The 19,017-nt window shown below is 55.2% G+C and overlaps 1 protein-coding gene across 1 annotated transcript in view; it reads left to right on the top strand.

The window, feature by feature from the left end:
* Nucleotides 1-220: 220 nt before the first annotated feature.
* LOC106493254 (receptor-type tyrosine-protein phosphatase mu-like) overlaps nt 221-19,017 on the top strand; it is a 30,910-nt gene continuing 12,113 nt past the window's right edge. Inside the window, exons 1-10 of the mRNA XM_067316232.1 lie at nt 221-366; nt 8,897-9,073; nt 9,750-9,932; nt 10,969-11,211; nt 12,777-13,019; nt 13,395-13,631; nt 16,316-16,606; nt 16,964-17,061; nt 18,383-18,575; nt 18,880-18,991. Of these exons, the coding sequence (XP_067172333.1) occupies nt 264-366; nt 8,897-9,073; nt 9,750-9,932; nt 10,969-11,211; nt 12,777-13,019; nt 13,395-13,631; nt 16,316-16,606; nt 16,964-17,061; nt 18,383-18,575; nt 18,880-18,991 (1,880 nt within the window). The 5' untranslated portion in view covers nt 221-263. The remainder of the gene's footprint in view (nt 367-8,896; nt 9,074-9,749; nt 9,933-10,968; nt 11,212-12,776; nt 13,020-13,394; nt 13,632-16,315; nt 16,607-16,963; nt 17,062-18,382; nt 18,576-18,879; nt 18,992-19,017) is intronic.

The raw sequence follows: 19,017 nt of genomic DNA, 5'->3' as shown, positions 1-19,017 counted from the left end.
AAAGAGATAACAGCTCAAAGAGCCGTGAGATTGCAAAAGGGGTGTGAAGCTGCCTGTTGCCCCAGTGCACAAAAGAGAAGAACGAAAGCAGCACTGACACTGGCGGAGGTTCCCTCTCCAATGAGGAAGCCTCTTGCACCACATGCAATTTCTCTGTGTGGCTGCTTCCTTTCCGTGCTTGCACCTCTTGCAATCAGACGGGTAAACTGAGAGGCAGCAAGGGGGCCTGAGACCTCAGTTGTGCCCTGGGACTTTATGATAATATGGACCTGAGATGGGCCTTTCTCCTGGTTCTTGCATCTCTGTTGGCTGCATGGGGACAGAAAGAGCCTGGTCCTGAAGCCCCAGAAGAAGCCAAGAAAACAGGTAGGACTTGACTTGTTTTGTTGCTTCTGTGTCTGCAAGAAGAGGTTTTACTGCTCCTCTTTCTGTTAGTTTGCAATGGGTCTTTACTCCATTTGGCTCAGAGCAGCTGTGCTGGAGAAGGGTGGACTTGACGACTACATCAGTCCCAAGACAGTCAGGCATCAGTCGGGTAGCAGTGGGGTGAAGCTGTGTTTGGGGTGGAGGGCAGTAAGCCTCAGGGTGCTGGGGCCATAATGTTCCTCTGGGGAGAGGGCAGTGTCCCCAGAAACAGGAGTGCTTGGCTTTCCTGGGGCCACCAGAGCAATGTCCTCATCGCAGGGGTGATGGGGGATAGTCCTCAGCAAAGACCTCAGGAGCTGCGAGCTGAGCCCCTGTATTGATGGGGAAGTCTGCTTTCCCCAGAGACCCTGGGAGGCAGGAGCAGCAGTTCAGTTGGACTGCTCTTTAAAGGGCTTCTGTGGACCCAGGAGGGGCAGGGGCATGTCCCAGGGCTCTGCCTGCTCTTCCTAAGGAGACTGCATCCTGTCCCCTGTGCTGTGCTCCAGGGCTGCCAGTATCTGTAGTGTGCCCTGCACCAGGAGCTGGTGTGCCAGAGGGGTGAATCACTGTCTCTGCAGGGAAACCTGTGAGTGGTGACTTGCCATGACAATGAGCACGAGTCACGTTACCCGTTGCTGGTGGCTGGAGGGATGCTGCCCTCCCAGTAACGGGCAGCCCTCAGCTTCCCCTGAACAGCTCAGAGCAGACGGAGACCTGGGGTAGGGAGAGACATGCACAGTGAATGTGGAGCACGTGCCTCCCCAGGCTCAGGCAGAGGTACCTTGTAGCACGGCTTGCTTTCTAAGAGCGGATCACGGTTGTTTTGCTATTTCTAGCATCTGGCAGCAAAACTGAGAAAGGAGGCTGACATTTGCATCTAAGCAGAGTAATTCAATGTGTCTCTGCAGGGTCAAATGTTGTATGACCTACCAGGAGGACACTGAATCAGTCCAGCTTGGCATGGTGTGAGAGTTGGGTTCGGCTCCTGGGGCTGTGATCCTGTGTTGCTCTGCATCTGTCTGAAGCTGAGTTTTTCTCTAAACTAATCTTGCTTAGGCTAGGTGACAAAAATCACTAAATTAGCAGCTGCTCACATTGTCCTGACCTGCTGTGGGGATGTCTCTGGCTAAAAGAAGGAGCTGATTAAAGACCCTGGCTGTCACAGAGACCTGGGAACAGGACAGGGATCTTTGCTTGCTAATTTCAGTATGGGCCCGGTGAAGTGACAGCAGTGTCTTTGCTCTGTGACACGGACCCTGAGAGCCTCAAGCCCATTCCCAGGGGGAGGTGTCCCTGTGGTTGCAGGGACTGTGAGCACAGTACTCTGTCACTCGAAAACCGAGGGCTAGCCCACAACGGAGGATATCCTCCTGCCCGCGGTGGCTTCCCCTCATCCGGATCCCCTGCAGGGCTAGCATGTGCAGTTCATGCATTGCACGGCTCTGCAACCCACAAGCACGGCACACGTGGGCACGCTAAGGCCAGGACCTGGCTACACCATGCACGCAGAGACACAGTGGGGAGCCGGTGGCTGGCAAACCCTCGGCGTGCTCTGCGCAGTGCCGTTGCCTGGCTGTCCCAGGAGGGCCCTGGGACTGCCTGCGGTGGAAATGGCACTGCTGAGTTTGCACCTTGGTGTCTGAGAAAAGAGGAACTAAGATGAAAACGTGCAGCAGCCGCACCCAGTGCTGCAGGCAGCCCTGCCTGTGTCCTCACCACGTGGGCTCATCACATCCCGGGGACCGGGCTCAGGGGCCTCATCTTGCTGATGCCAGGACATGGGGATGACCAGGAGGGGCTCAGGGTCCCAGAAACCTCCCACCGCCCTGGGGTGGAAGAGGCCTCCATGGGGCAGTGGGGCAGGGTCAGGTAAGGGAGATGGGAGGCATGGGGGCAGAACACGGCCTAAGGCCCCCTTTCCTGGATGTCCCTGAGCATCTCCCATGACCTTGGCAGATGGGAGGGATGCTTGGAAAGGGGCGACTGTCCCTGTATGGAAGAGCTTCTCCCACTGCACGATGCTGCCCTGCAGCAGGGCTCCCGCATGCCGAGTGCGTCTGTCCCCCACGTCACCCTGTCCCCTCACTCTGAGCACTGGCAGCGCAAGTTCCTGAAAAGTGGCAGGCATCATGATAGCTTCAGGGGTAAGGATGGGGGGGATCAGGGTTTTGGGGCAGTTCCCTGGGCTGCAGGGGCCCTGGGCTCGCTGAGGAGGTGAGGCCAGGTGACACAACAGCGTGCCAGGGCAGCGCAGGAGGTCCGCTCGGCGTACGTGGTGCCAGTGCTGCGAGTAGCAGGCAGGAAAGAGGTGAGCAGCTGCAGCAGAGGATGTGGTTGGCGTGCGGCGCGCGGTGAGAGCCGGGGCAGCGCCTCCCTGTTCTCACTGTCACCCCAGCAGCTGTACCACGAAGGGCGCTTTGAACAAGGCGCATTGTTCTGTTGTCCCCTATTGTCTTGCTGTGTTGTTCTCGCAGGGTTTTTTTTTCCTCCCCTGGGTTATCCCACCTGTACAAGAACCTCATCCCTTTACAGACCAGTGAGCCTCGGCAAGAAGTGAAAAAGCTTCAGGGGGGTTTTCTCTGCAGAGGAAGGGTCTGTTATCTAGGCTGTCCTAGCCCCTTCCTCATCAGCCTTGCTTGACATTTCGCAGTGATTTATCAGCAGCTAGCAAGGAGTCCTAACTAGGATCATGGATGCAATGACTGGCGGGTCAGTGAGAGTTAGTTAAAATAAAGCCACACTCGCACTGGAAGATTTTGTGTTACACCCTGGCTGCGAACTGTGTGCTCCACCATGCTTTTGCTATCTGTTACCAGAGTACAGATTCAGGAAACGATTATTTCACCACCTATTTTTAAGACTCTGTCAAATGTCCTTTTGTGTGGCAGCGCAGCAAAGGTTAAAGCGCTGCTGCTTCCCCTGCTCTTCTGCAATGCCTAGATCAATACCCTGCTTCATCACCTCCTCTCCTTGGTGCCTCTTGCATGTAGAGCATCCCTGAGGTCTATCACGCTGCCAGTCACTCTTAAAGACTCACACAGCGGTTTTGGCTGTCAGCAGCGAGCATGGCGATGCTTTAAGCACCAATGCATGTGTTCTCAGTCACTTACAATACCACTCTCCACTAGTGAAAACAGTGGTGGCTTTTCTTAGCTCGTGTCAGTAAACACGGGGTATTAAATGCAGGGTAGACTCCGGTGCCAACAATACACTTTGCTTTCACATGTATTAGCTGGTGTTTAACTTCACCTGCTGCTCCTTGAAGTTCACAGTGTCATTTATTCTCCAGATACTGGATAACACTTTGTAAGAACATACATCTTCTCCTGGCAAGCAAAGGGCCAACCCCAGGAATCTGACCCGAATAACCAGAATAGCTATTTCTTCTTTCTTCTGATCCTCTCCAACACCCTGTTCTAGGGCATGTTAGGGCTTTGCTTTGCCTGCCAGACTCACTAACTCTTTGCAGAAATGACAGACATTCTGGACGTTTTCTGTAAAGTGCTTAGTCTATTTGCAGGTATTGAACAATAATAATAAGGAGGATATTCATTTAATAATATCAAATGAAGAAAAATGTAACAGTCGTCTTTGACTGTGAGGCAAATGCATTAACCTTTTATTACCACACCTAGGAGTCTAGCATTTTCCGTTTTGCAACGAGCACATATTACACGTTATGAGAGGTGTGTGTTTTGTCACATCTACACCATATTTTCCATACCAAAATTTCGCTTGTCTCAGCCTCTTTCCTCTACTTGGGGGCGGAGGGGCCTGTGGGTGGCTGTTTGCGTACTATGGTGCAGGTGTTTAAAAAAAAAAAAAAAAAAAGTTGGGCGACTGTTTCTTTGCTCCCTGGGATGGTGTTAGTCCCTACAACGCTAGAAGCCCTGCTGAGTATTTCTTTCCCCTTCCTCTCTGAGCACCATCCCTTCTGCAGCAGTGCCAATCTACCGGGTGAAGACAACGTGTGTCTGTCTGCTTTGCACAACTGGCGAAACTGGGGCAGATCTGGTGCACTCTGACTCACTTACCCCCATGCATCTTCCCATGGCCGATGGCACTGCAAAAGCGTACAAACATCTGCCCTGGGATAGAGCAAAGGTTCCTCTGCTCCAAGGATCTCCTTGCCCCCAGCAAGAGTTACTGAGTGGCTGGGGAAGGAGTGCAAGAAAGAGGACAATTACAGCAGAGTCCCCCCCAACATGTGCATCCCAACCCGTGCATTCCCACCGCCTCCAGCAGTCATGGATTGGCTCAGCCCAGTGAATCTCAAGTAATAATTACATTCCTTGGCTTGGGCTTACTGGAGAAGGGAGGTTGAGCTGGGTTATGTTTGGAGATATTCTTGAGGCAAAAGCAGGCACAGATTGAGAGTGTTTTCTCTTCCCCCTTCCATGGGGAAGCAGAGACTTCGAGGCTTTGCCCTCAGATGGTCATCAGAAATGACAGTGGAAAGGGCTCTGAGCAGCTGCAGATGCCTTAATGCCGACGGTATCAGTTCTGTGACACCCCAAACGCCTTCAGCTGCTCAGCAGCACCAGGGTCCCGTGCAAGGCAAGCCCTGGAGGTGCTCTGCAGGCACGAATGCTGCTAGCAGGGTGCTTTGCATATGGGAGGCAAACAGGCATTGGCATCCTCCCAGGCTGTCTCGCTTGTGTACACTGTCCCTTTCCAAGGCAAGTGAGCTGGTTTTTTTATATCTGTCCTTCTGTCAGATAGCATTAATTCCCAGGCTAGTTTCCAAGGCTAGCGTGTTCCTCTGCAGCAGTGCTTTTCAGGCTCTGACTCCTCCAAGGACTGGGGTTAGCTGTGGCCTCTGCCTGCCTTTTCCGATCTCTCTGCACCCAGCTCTCAGACCGCCAGTATTCAGCTCTGCCCCACTTGGTGTCTGCCCAGCCTGGGTCCAGTCACTGCGTTGGCCCGCTTCTGCCCCACGTGTGAGCCTGGCAGGGCTGCACCCATCAGGCCGATGTGTGCAGAGGGGCTGGCGTGGAGGAAAAATGAGCCTAATGCCCACCCACACAGCTCAGGGGACTCGGTAAGGGAAGGGCAAGTTGCAAAGGATGGGTCTGAGGAGAAACAAGAGGGCTTGCCTGCGGGACTGCTCGCCAGTGTAGTCCTTGGGCCCAAACGTGAGATGTGGCCACTGACACGCTGCTGGCTCACAGCTACATGCTGTCATTACAGCGGCACATTTCAGCCATGCACCTTTGCCTTATGCCACACTGGAAACTGCATTTGGTGGCAGCAGCTTCCTACCGCCCTTCAGAAACCACCCCACCTAGCAGACACCGATGGGAAGTCTGAACCAACCCAGGGTGAAACTGCTCCTCTGCCGGGTCCTTCCTGTGTGAAGAAGGGAAAGGGAAAGGATGCTCACATCTCTGGTAAAAGGTTAGGGCTGATAAAGGCCCAGGGTTAAGAGAAGCAATTCACTGGAGTCCCGGCAAAGGGAGCCAGCCTGGTCAGAAATGTGCGACTCCTTATGCTGGTCCAGCCCAAGGAGTCCCTTCGCACTCTCCCCCAGCCGGGGAGGGGGAGTGAGCCAGGGAGACTTACACAGCAGCAATTTCTCTTACTTAACTGAATCACCCCATAACTAAGGGTTGAATCAATCCATCCTGTTTTTGGCTTATCGGCACTAAGCAACATAATGTTGACTACACCTATTTTCAGCCTGCGGAAGCTTTGCCTTTTAATAAAAAGGAATCATAAACTTTAAACAAAGCATATTTCTCCTTTGTGCTATGATAAGTCTGCACTGTGTTACACCCCTGAAATAACAATTGCAAGAAACAACCTTTTAAAAAGTAGTTTAAAAGGTAGTACCACATTAAGGGCACTAAATGTTTTGTTGCAAAGGCTCAGGGAGGCCTGGGAGCAAGGCAGAGCTCTGACTTATGGTTGCAAACATCCCCCAGCTGGCAGGGCATTGATGTTGGTAGGAAGACACTGTCCCAGATATCTCTCAAAACCTGCACTGTGTCAGCAAGTTCCACGTGAAGGAGAATTTCCCTTTCCTTCCTCGTTTCTTGCCCAGCAGGTTGCCATGTCCTGTGCTGCTGGCAGTTTTCATGTCACTGAGGAGGCTGTAAAAGCTCCCAGCATCTGTGGCAGCCCTTACAAAAAGAAAAGCAAAGGGATCCCTTTGAGCTGAAGATCAGGGCTGGGGGCAGCCTGGGAGAGACCAGCTGTGCCGTGAGCTCTCACATCCATCTGGGCTCCAGCGGCTCAATCGGAGATGTCTCCGCTGGCAGGGTTTCATTTCCTCAAATTGCTTGTTGCCTGAGGCCAGTGGCTGTGGACCTCTTTTCGAGCAACGATTGTTCATGTTTATGCAGTGACACAAAGCCGAAAGGATCCCCGTGGCTGCACAAACCTCGTGCAGAAGCGATCTCAGCCACTGAAATGCAAAATGAAACTTTGGAAATACCTTTGCAGATAGTTCTCATCTGGCTGAAAGCACTGCTGCTTGATTTACCAATCTGGTGGGATTTCATCCCGTTTACTTGCCAGGGCTTTTATCCTGGCTGAGGTGATGCAGCTGTTGTGGTCTGCTGGGCTGTTGCACGAGGAGTGCAGAGCAATCATGGTTTAACGGTGAGTCCTAATGCTATTTATGTGTGTTACGAGGCAGTGCAAACTCGCTGTCTGCGGCTGGCAGGAACCCAGTAACTCTGGAAAACCTTTGCCTAGTTACAACCAGATTTGTTGGACAAAGAATGCTCTTAGGTGAATTTGTTATCATTATATGAAAATTGATATCTGGTCAGTGGAGAGAGACCCAAATTAGTGTCATGAAGAGATAGCACCATTTCTGCATAGAAACTAATGGAAAATGAATATGAAAGCTTACTTCCATCAGCTGCATAATCCATATGCTGCAGAATGCAGCTGAACATGCAGACAGTTAAATATCATTTCAAACTGAAGTTTGTAATGGAAAGTTTCCGACAGTTTTTCCCCATCTGCTAACGGCTTTAAGGATTCTATGATTTCTGTCTTGAATACATGAAAATTTTGACACATCGCCATAATATAACCATTTGATAATCTGCATTTGAAAGAATCTTTAAATGTCTCCATTTAAGAGAAGTTGCTTTATTTCATGGGTTGAGAATTGCCTACTAAAATTTCTAAAAGGCTTATGGAAATAGGCATGATGGAGAGACTTCTTCTATGACTGAAAACTGTGACTCACTTTTCTTTCATTTTGTTCTAAAAACAATGATACCATCTTAAAAGTAAGCAGCAGTGCATATGTTGAAATGTGACTTAATGCAATAATAAGTAAATTACAACAAATTTGTAGTCATGCATGAAATTTTTATCTAAAAACAACAAGCAGAAAAATCTGGGGAGAGATTTAATTTAACGCTATACATTTTGTCTTAATCACCTGACTTCATATGCTGATTTCAGTGAATGGAATGAAATAAATTTGATCCAGTCACTTGGTAAGACCACAGGGGTGCTGCTGAGCCTGGACATGAGGCCAGGTATGAGTTGCTTATATGAGGAATAGTGTGTACTGAGTGATTTACTAAATGGTTTGTGCCTGGGTGCAAAACTATTTGAAGTTTTATTGTCACATTCCAGTTTTTCTGATTGCCTAAAATCTGTGGGTTTTCTTATGTCCACTCCTATCCTGCACGCATTGAAGGAGAAAATTTTTCTTGGTGTAAACAGACATACAAATTCACTAAATACAGATTCTGCTGCACTTCAGCTTCTTGATTCACCCTAATTTCAGTTGCATACTTGGGCCCAATTAATTCCTAAGAACCTGAATTGCTGCTTCAGTCACATGCGAAATGTTGCCAGGACAAAGCAGTGAACGATTCCTATCCGTGCAGGGCAGGCCATTGAGGGAAGTGGAAGTAATAGGTATAAGCACGATGGGCACCCGAAGAGCTGCTGTGTATTAATATCAGAACAGCAGCATGCAAGCTGTTATGCCAGACGGCGTCTCCTATGCAGGGGGGTGGAAGGCTAAGGTATTCGCCTGGTGCAACCAGCATAACTGAGGAGAAGGTGAAGGAGAGACTACGGCAGCTCCTTAATTCAGCCTTGAAGGGGGGACATCCTACCGGAGTGTGGGGAGACGTCTGGCCTCATGTGCTACCTGCATACACGTGGGTCCCGGGCTGACCTTGCATTCTGCCTCTGAAAAGCTGTCCCCGTTGGATGCTGTCACCTCTGATAGCAAGAAAGGGACACAGGGCCAGGACACGCGCACCTGAGACGGCGGCTCCGTAAGGAGCTGCGGGAGGCACCCCCGCCCACTGGTTCTGGGTCACTGGCCAATGTGGCGGTTCCTGAAGGGGTGGTGTCTGTATTTCACCCTGGAGCCTGCTCAGCAGCAGAAAAGGGGGCCAGATCTGGCTTGCTGAGCAGCTCTTCATGCCTGCTCTACTCTTGTAGCACAGGCCCAGTTGCAGGCAGGTACAAGCGTGCTGTCTCAGTCTGTTGTTTTCTCCCCACACAGCGACATGCAAAAGGGATAGCTTGCCTGAGACAGCGAGCTTTTCCACCGACAGGGAGGAGTTCCAAGTGAATGAGACAGTGTTAGTGACCTGCCCTGGGGACTCCAAAGATGAGCTATTCAGTGCCACCTGCACAGAGGTGGAGGACAACAGGGCAGACTGGAACTTCTCCTGCCTCCGTGAGTATGCCGGGTGTGTGGTGGTCCTCATGTCCCAGGCCCTGGGGAGTAGGGCCAGACCCTGTAGGCCCTATGGATTCCTTTCAGGCAGCCCATGTGTGGAGCTGTTGACCTTCCCAGGCAGGGGATGGCAGGGGAATGGGGCAGCTGATACCCAGTCCTAGGAGCCCATGGGTGGTTTGGGCAAGGGATGGAGAGGAGAAAATATCCAGTGTGACCTGCAGAGCAAAAGCAAATGTGTACCTTGAGTGTCTTTTTTTCTTTTTGGGAAATAAGTGTACTTATGGGTATGGGCAGGTAGTGCTAGGAGCTGCACAGCAGTGTGACATGAATGCAGCTGTGTGGTGGCAACTGGGGTTGGTGCCTTTCCACAGTCCCTGTCTCTGGGACAGATCCACCAGGCTGCTGGATCCCATGGATGGTATCCCTCGGCAGAGGCGTGGAACAGCGCAGGGTGGGCAGGCGTGCCTGCAGGAACCCGTCCTGCACTGCCCCCAGTGTGACTGGGGTAAATGCATCGGGGGTTGGTCTAGGGGCCTGATCCTGGTAGGGGCTCATCCCTGCAACCCCTCTGAAGTGAGGGGCCTGACGCCCCTCTGGATGTGGTCCCATCACCCCACAGATGATGCCAGAGCCTGGTGAACCCCAGGGCTCTCCCTCATTTCTTTGCACACAGGAAGATGCGAAGCCCCCTCCGACTGGGACCCCAAGCTGCAGTTTACCCCTAACAAGACCAGCTATGCCTTGAATGAGTTGGTGCAGCTGAGTTGTGCTGGGGGCTACGAGCCATCAGTCCCTGTGCTCAGATGCATTTCCAACAGGAGCCAGAGCTTGTGGAATGGGACTGCCACCTGCGAGGGTAAGCACAGCCCCACATCACCGGGATCGCAGGGTCCTGGGCTGGCACCAGCCCCTCTGTGCTGGCTGTCCTAGAAAATTCCTTCCACCTGCCATATCCTGCCTTCTTGTGCTGCAGCTCAGCCCCCTGCTCAGCCAAGCCAGTCCCCTGTTACGTCTGCTCGTTTTCCTGAGTGTGGGGATGGACCGATCTTGTGCTTGGGGGTGGCTGTGCTTACAGACCTGCCAGCTTTCCTGACCGCCTTTGCCTCCCATGGGAACACCTTGACCAGGCCCAGAGTAAGAAGACGTCTGCCCTCCTGAGGGCTGGGCTGTGTGCTCTGCTACGTGCCCTCCTTGCTGCCTTGGGGATCTCAGACGCTGCTCTTTCCTGGTCACAAGGCTGCCACTGTTTATCACATCCCCAGCCAGCTCTTCCTGGATCGCGACTAGCATGTCCCAGAAGGCCCCTGCCCTGGCTGGCCCATCCAGTGGCTGTGCTAAGAGGTTATGCCCAAGTCCCTCCAGAAATCTCCGGGACTGTTGCACCCCACAGTGTTGCCCTCCCAGCGGATCTTGGGGAGGCTGAAGCCTTCCACGTCTGTTTATCTGGAGACTTCTTCAAGTTGCCTAAACAGGACTTTGCCCATGCGTTCACCTGAGGAGGTGGTGGGGACACAGTCTCACCACGATGACACCCTTACTAGCCTCTCCCTGGTCCTGACCCACAGGCACCAACCAGTCCGTCAGCTGTTGCCCATTTCATAGGAGCACTTCAAATGCTTGAGACAGCTCTGGATGTCACCAGGTCTGCTGCCCTGCCTGGGTGACCACCTTGGAGCTGGAGACCCACAGCAAGCCCCTTCCTGGCCCACTGACTCCCACCTCTTCCCTATGCAGTGAGATGCCAGCAACCCCAGTGGGACCCAAGGCTCCACTTTGCCCCAGAGCAGAGATTTTTATGGGCTCAATGAAGAGCTGACACTGAGCTATCCTCCCTTCCCCAGCCTGAGCATCTCCCAGGCCCAGTAAAGGGGCTGACGCTTTCTCTCTGGCAGGAAAGTGCCCAAAACCCCAGTGGGACCAACACCTCCAGTTTTCACCAACGAAAAGCCATTATGAACCGAACGAAGAACTGACGCTGACCTGCCCTGAAGATCTGGAGCCATCCTTCAGCCAGGTCAAATGTGCAAGGGAAATTGTGCAACAGAGTTCTGGAAAGCCAGTGTATAGAGATGCTTGGTGGGGGAGGAACAGCACAGGTGGCTGGATCCGCACTGGGAAGACCGTGCTGTGTACCAGTAAGTGATGCAGCAGCAGCTCTCCTGAGTGCCCTCTCAGCCTTGACCCACGGTGGCTGGTCGTGATGTTGCCCGGCTGAGTGCCAGGCATGCCACAGTCCCCCCTTGCTGCTGTGCCTCCTGGCGGAAGAGGCCAGCCAGGGTACAGGAGATGACTTCCCCGTAGCCAGGCCAACTGGCGTCACCTGTGGTCATTCCTGAGGAGGCCAAGTTGGGGCCCTGCGGATGTAGCGCCAGGGCCTGGGGCAAGATCAGAGGCTCTCAGTGAGGTGCCTGCTGAGGTGCCCTGGGCTCCAATGCACCTCCTGGTGCCACCCCGGAAGGTGCAGGTCTGCCCTGTTCCTGTGTTGCCTGCCCGCCCATGTAGTTGAGGGGTGGGAGGCATCTGGCACAGCCCCTGCAGCCAGGCTTGAGGGGACCAAAGGGGAGCCCTGAGTGGCCAGTGCTCAGGTGGCCCTCAGCGTCTGGGCTGGCGGCAGTGGAGTGACGCCTGGGGGGAAGAGCAATGCCCTCCCTCAGGTGCTGGTGGGTGCAGAGCTGCCCTGGCAGGGCAGAGCTTGGCCGAGCGTGGGGATGGCTGTGCGTGGCAGTCCAGAGCGCAGGGGAGGTGGGACAGGGAGTCACCCTGCGTGCTACATGAGCCCACGGTTCCGCAGGCCTGCTCCCTGCATCTCGGGACAGGCAGAGCAGGGGCAGGAGGATGCAGCAAGGTGGGATCGGCCTCTGTGCAAGGAGTGTGAAAGACAACAGGGCTCTTCAGCTGGACAAGGCTGTGGAGGGGGTGTGAAAGAGCCTGCGGTGGGTTGGGCTGGTGCTTCAGGGTCTTCTTCGTAACGAGGTACTAAGGGGTGGGGAAGATGGCAGGACCAAAGGAGTCAAAGGAGGTGTCTCCTTACATGGTGCAAATGGCCTCAGAAAGCTCCTTGCTGTGGGATGCAGAGGGGGTAAGGAGTGTCCATGGTTGTGAGTGCAGAGCAGGGAAGCAGGGATCAGTCATTCTTTGTGAGCGGAAGGCGAGGCTGGATGGATGCGTCAAGTTCCCCTCTCCCTTTAGGGGCAGGAATCCATTGCTGACACCGCCATCATCTACCGTGCCCTGCCTGGTCAGCTCCCCACTCTGACTACCCTTTGCCCACTTTCCCCTTCTGTTTCTCCTGCAGAAACATGCCAAAGGCCCCAGTGGGCCAGGGCTTGGGTCTTGAGTTGCATTCTCACTGTAGCATCGAGTGAGCAGGAGTATGGGGGAACAGGGACATGTCCCATCGCACCAGGAGCCTCCTCCTGCACGGAGTGGTTGTCCCAGGAAACTCCCTGCTGCAGGACGTGGTGGAGGGCTAAGAGTGTCCACAGACACAAGGGCAGAGCAGAGAAGTGGTCAGTCCCGCTTCATGTGCACAAGGAGAGCCACCTCCCACCACTCTGGGCTGAGGTGTCCTGTCATGACCAAGGGGTGTGTCACCTTCCCCTCTCCCTTTGGGGGCTGGACTCCATCACGGGTGACTTCTGACAGCCTCGTCTTCTCCCCACTACCCTGACCAACCCCCATCAACTTGTGCCTCTGCCAGGAACATGCCAAAGGCCCCAGTGGGATCAAAGACTCCAGCTGGCACCAGACCACACAAACTACAAAAAGAATGAAAAAATCAGGCTTAGCTGCCCCCGGGGTCTCCATCCTTCCTTCTCCCAAGTCAAATGTTCAGGGAACGTCCAGTCCATGAGTTACTCTGGATCTGTTAACCAAGATGTGTGGCTGGGGAAGATCGGCACAAGCAACTGGACCCACATTCAGAGGGCCGTGGAGTGCATCAGTAAGTGCGTCAGCAGGAGGTGCCTCCTCTGGAGCCCCATGGTCAACTCCTGCCCCCTTCATCCCTCTCTGAGCTTCTCTGGGCAAGCTTTGTACATTGCACGGTTGCATCCCTGGTGTGCAGAGACCCGGGAGCTGTCAGCTGCCTCTGGCCTTTCCTGGGGGCCTGAGGGGATCAGTGCGGGGCCCTTCTTTGCCTCAGCTCCTGCCTGGGGACGTGGTGTGGGAGGGCTCCTCCCCCGTGTTGTGTCCCAGAGCTCCCTGCCTCTCCCTCGTCATACTGTGCCAGGAAAGGGTATCACCCCCTCCCTCCCTTGACATTCCCTGCTAGGCCAGCCTTCTGCCCTGCTAATGCCTACACATCTTGTTGGTGCAGAGAAATGCCGGAAGCCCCAGTGGGACCCCAGGCTCCTGTTCTCTCCAAACAAGTTTTTCTACGAGTACGACGAAGTGATGGTGCTGAGCTGCCCTGAGGGGCATGGGCCTCCCCCCCTGGAGATCACTTGTGTCAAGCTAAATCCAAGCTGGGAATACCCAGGTCCTCAGGGTGCCTGGCACATGAGGAATGGCATGGGCACCTTGCACCGTATCGAGGGGAATATGACCTGTGTGGGTAAGTGAGGGAGCAGCTCATTCTCCGGTTACTCTCCCACTCTTGTTCTTTCTGGGCGGGGAGAGCAATGCGGGCTGTGGCCTACAGCATTAGGGCCCTGTGCTCAGGGAATAGCCCGTGCCTGGGCATTTGCCCAAGGGAGAACTGAAGCTGATCCGGCACAGAGCCTGTGCTGGCAGCAGGAGCTGCTGCCCTGCACAGCTCCCACTTGCTCTAGTGCCTGGACTTTCACTCACCTCGCCAGTGTAAAGCCTGCCTGCAGGATGGTCCTGGGCTGGGGCAGAGCCTGGACATGTGTCCAGGTGAGAGTCAGCATGGGAAGGTCATAGTTTCTCCCAGGGGCCAGTCCGCGGAGGTTCGGCAGCTGTAGAAGCAGCACCCACAAGCCCAGGAGGAAGTGTGGCCCCTTGTGCTCTACCCTGCCTCTGAAGGATCACTCCAGCCTCGCAACTTCCCAGGTGTGAGGCGAGAGGGGCCCCCTTTGTTGCTGCCTGTGAGCTGTGATGGTGCCCATGTGGGACATGCTGGCCTTTGCTTTCTCCTGCCCCCTATCCCCATGTCTTGGAAACTTCTCTCACTCTTGGCTAGTCATGGTGGCGCGCCCTCGGTGCAGCACGTTGTATGGCCAGACCAGCCTGACAGACTGGAGTGGGTCTGGGTCACAGTTGGTCATGACGATGTCCTGACATTTACACGGTGATGCCCCCAGGCTCCAGCACCTGAATCGTGCATCGCCTTCAACATGGATTCACAAAGGGGAAATCATGTTTAAGCAGTCTGATAGCTGGGTAGATGATGGGAGAGCAGTGGATGGTGTCTACCCTGACTTCAGGAAGGCTTTCAATACTGTCGCCCGTAACATTATCATAGGCAAGGCTGGTGAAGTGCGGGCTACATGAGTGGACAGTGAGGTGGACTGAGAACTGGCTGAATGGCAGAGCTCAGAGGGTTGTGATCAATGGCACAAAGTCTAGTTGGAGGCCTATAGCTAGCAGTGTCCCCCAGGGATCAATACTGGGGCCAACAGTATTCAACTTATGCATCAGTGACCTGGATGAAGGGACAGAGTGCACCCTCAGCAAGTCTGCTGCTGATACAAAACTGGGAGGAGTGGCCGATACACCAGAGGGCTGTGCTGCCATTCAGAGGGACCTTGACAGGCTGGAGAGGTGGGCAGAGAGGAACCTCATGAAGTTCAATAAAGGGAAGTGCAGGGTCCTGCACCTGGGGAGGAATAACCCCAGTCACCAGTACAGGTTGGGGGCTGACCTGCTGGAAAGCAGCTCTGCGGAGAAGGACCTGGGAGTGCTGGTGGACAGCAAGTTGACCATGAGGCAGCAATGTGCCCTTGTGGCCAAGAAGGCCAATGGTATTGTGGGTTGCATGAGGAAGAGCATTGCCAGCAGGTCGAGGGATGTGATCCTTTCCCTCTAGTCAGCCCTGGTGAGGCCATGTCTGGAGTACTGTGTCCAGTTCTGGGCTCTGCAATACAAGAGAGACATGGAGCTCCTGGAGTGAGTGCAGTGAAGGGCTCCTAAGAGGATTAAGGTGCTGGAGTATCTCTCCTATGAGGAAAGGCTGAGGGAGTGAGACTGTTCAGCCTGGAGAAGAGAAGAATGAGGAGGGGGAATCTTATCAACGTGTATAAATACCTGAAGGGAGAATGTAAAGAAGATGGGGCCAGACTCTTTCCAGTGGTGCCCAGTGGCAGGTCAAGAGGTAACTGGCACAAACTGAAACACGAGAAGTTCCATCTGAACCTAAGGAAAACCTTCTTTCCTGTGAGGGTGACAGAGCACTGGAACAGGTTGCCCAGGGAGGTTATGGAGTCTCCATCCTTGAAGATATTCAAAAGCCATCTGGACAGGGTCCTGGGCAACATGCTCTAGATGACCCTAGAGCAGGGGGTTTGGACTAGATGATCTCCAGAGGTCCCTTCCAAGCTCAACCACTCTGTGATTCTGTGCATGTGCTCTGAACGTTGCTAGTCTTGATGCAGAGCCCTGTCACCTAAGGGATGTGGCTTCCTGCCACTGCTAAGAGCTGGAGCCAAGAGATGGTGGTAGAGTGGTGCCAGCAGCAGCAACGGAAAGGGCAGCAACAGGTCAACTTTTCGCTAGCCTGCAGTTCCAGAGGGAATACGATAGAAAAGAGAGTGAGAGCCATGGTCTGAGGCCCCGCTGGAAGTGTGAATCAGCACCCCCAGGGTGGGAAGGAGGTGGTGTGAAGAAGAAGGGGAGGGAAGTATGAGTTGTTAGGGTTGTGACTGGAGATAGGGGATGATGCAGGAAGGGAGTTGAGGGAGATGATGTTGGAGCCATAATCTGTCAGGTTGTGGTGAAGACTGGGCAGAGGTGGGCCCCTTGCCTACGTCAGCAGCTGTACCTCCTCATGGCCATGTCCTGTCAAATCATGTGGTGGCTTTGAACCTGAAGTTTGACTGAATGTGCACCGTCCCCTCAAGCAGCAGGAATCAGCCCACAATGTCATACCTGTCCTCTTAGCGCACCAGGATCCCAAACTGCTCCTGCTGCCCAACTCGGAGACATGAAGGGACTGCAGTCAGATCCATGCTTCCTCTTCCTCCCCGCTGGGTGGGGAGCAGGGTGCTCTGACTGCAGCATCCTTGCAAAGGCAGGAGGGGAAGGGAAGGAAATGATGCGCTTGCAATGTTTCCTTCACAGAACTTCTCCAGGTTGTCCCTGGGACCTTGGAGGTTTCTGCTACCAGCATCAAACTGAACTGGACCTGCAGGTTCCCTGATGCCTGCCAGCACATGTGGGCCATGTGCCGCCTTGCCGGGCCTTCCTCCCCTCCCTGTGAGGCTGAGGAGGTCACGGGAGAGGAGATGCTACAGGGCCAGAAGGGAACATTTACCTACTCCCCTCTGCAGCCCTTCACTGTCTACAACGTCACCATCTCCTTGCCCCCCAGCACGGTCCTGTTCACATGGCAATTCCGGACAGAGGAAACAGGTATGTGTCCATGGGCAAGTGCAGCAAGGACAGGACAGTCCTGGGCTGTGTCACAGGTGGGGGAGGCTGGTAAATGCACCTTTCCCTCTGCAGCTACTCCCTGCAGTGATGGTCCTGAGATTGGGGCCTGCAGGGATTTGGGGCAGGGACTGTGCAGGGCCCTAGAGCAGAGCACATGCCTTGCTCACCGTCCCCGACACACCAGCTGCAGCAGTATGTCTGCCCTTTTGGGGAGCAGAGCCTGCTTGGGGGGTCAGTTTGCAGGGTGTCCTCTGGACCAGGAGCTGCCTGCACCCTGCTCTGGCCTCAGCCCCATTCCCCGGCCCAGTGCGTGACTCCGTCCTCCTGTGCTTCCAGTGCCGGACAAAGTGGAGAATCTGTCACTGGATCGCAGCACCGGGTCGCTCAGGTGGAATGCGCTGCCCTCCTGCAAAGGGGAGATCCTTGGATACCAGGTACCAGGCTACCCCGGACTCACAGGGGTACTCCCTCCCCTCCCCAGGGGTGTCCTGCCTCGGCTGCTCTGGGCATGCAGGTGGGGAGAGCAGGGAGGGTAAAGCTGTGATGGCCCACAGTTCCCCCACGTCCGGTCCTGCTGAGGTGAATTTCATGCTCTAACAAGCCTGAGCGTTTTCTACACCCAGTCTTTGTTCCTCCTGCTCCGGTGCTGTCTGGAGAAGTGCTGGGTGCCCCCCGCCCCATGGGCTTCCTCTTGACTGTGCAGAGCCTGGTGTTTGGATGGCTTTGCAGATTGGTGTGCAGCACTTCGTGGCGTGTTCATTGGCTTACAGGCCACGGGGGTAGCCAGCTCATAGCCACCTGGAGATAAGATATGTTTCCTGCCTTACTGGGATTTCTTGGAAAACCTTGTCCAGTTCTGAGAGCAAAGGACTGCTCTGAGCAACCCCCTCCTCCTGCTTGCTGCTCTGCTGGTGAACCTCTGGTGCAGCAGATTCCTCTCAGCTGACGAGTGCTCCTCCGAAATGCCCGGCTTCACTGGGAGAGGTTCATAGTTCCTTTGAATTGCCCTCCCTGCGTGGCGAGAAGTGCCTCGTCTTTCTGATCAGTCAGGGCTCTTTGCACAGCGTAGTCCTGCTTTCTGGTATTTGGTGCCTGACTCTCTTACCAGCGTGCTCCATGGCCTCTCTGAGGACAGACCTGTCTGTAGGGTGAAAGGGGGCCCCAACGTGCTGCTGCTTCTCCCCCCGTGAGCTCTTTCCTGAAGGAGCCACAGAAGTGGGGCCACGGCTGCATTGCAAAGACCAGGCCACCGGAGCTTTGGGAGTCCGTGCCAGCTGGCTTTCTGCTCCCAGACACCGGGGCTTGCGGCAAGAACCATGTCTGTGGCTTTGAATCAATGCTCCCTTGCGCGTTTCCAAGATAGCATTTCCGTAAGCATCCCTGCAGCAGCAGGGCTGGGCATGGGCTCTCAGGTGACGTTCAGATGACCCAGTGGCACTTGGAGAGCCTTGATTGATATCCCTTGCGGGGAATTCTGCCATCCCCTCTCCAAATGAGTCACCTCCATGTTGCCATGCTCCCGTGAGCCTGGTGCTTCCAACGTGGGGCTCAGACAACCCTATGCAGGGCCCAGGCAACCCTACGTGGGGCCCTTCTCAGGGTCACTGCACCCCCCGAGCTTTCCCTGCCCTTGCAGGGGATGCGGCGTCCTGGAGCGCCAGGGGCAGCTGCCCCATGAGCATGTTGCTGCCGGGCTGCCTTGGCCCCGAGCAAGAGGTCAGTGCTGCTCGCCTCCAGCTCTCTGCCCTCCTGCAGCTGAGCATCACGGCCAGGAGCGCACACGAGGGCGGCTTCCTGGAGATTGAGCGGCTGAGGGTGAACGGCTCTGTCACCGAGCACGCGCTGCCGGACCACCGACCTGAGCGCACGTACGTGGTGACGGTGCAGGGCCTCACGGCTGCCGGTGCCGGGGATGTGTCACGCCAGGAATTTCTGAGCAGCGACTGGGGTAAGGGGTCCGCACGGGGTCCCTCTGTGGCGACCGCGGAGCGCGGCAGGCGGCCGTGCAGCGGGGCGGCGGGGGCCTGCCCCCCCTGCTGAGCCCCAGGCTGCACCAGCAGCTCTGCCAGGGCAGATGCGGGGGCAGTCAGGCCCCAGCGCCGCCCCCGTCTCGCAGAACGGCTGCGCGGCCTCGGCCGCACCAGCCGGGGCAGCTCTGCAGCCTGCGCTGCCCGCGGGCTGCTGCCTGCGCCGCGCAGGGCCCCTCCGTGCTCTGCTGCCTGCTGAGCCTGGGCCCTCTGGTTCCCCGTCAGGCACCGCCGCCCCTCTCAACGTCAGCTCCTGCGGCGCTCGTGACATCTCCCCATCCCAAGGGACGGCCGTGCTTCCCCTCCGCCCCATCGCCCAGCCCCACGCGGCGGTGAGGTGAGTGCAGCCCCTGGGGAGCTCGG

This window comes from Apteryx mantelli, chromosome Z (assembly GCF_036417845.1).
Source record: "Apteryx mantelli isolate bAptMan1 chromosome Z, bAptMan1.hap1, whole genome shotgun sequence".
NCBI lineage: Eukaryota > Metazoa > Chordata > Aves > Apterygiformes > Apterygidae > Apteryx > Apteryx mantelli.
Note: the sequence above shows the minus strand (reverse complement) of the source record. Positions and strands in the feature narration are given on the sequence as shown.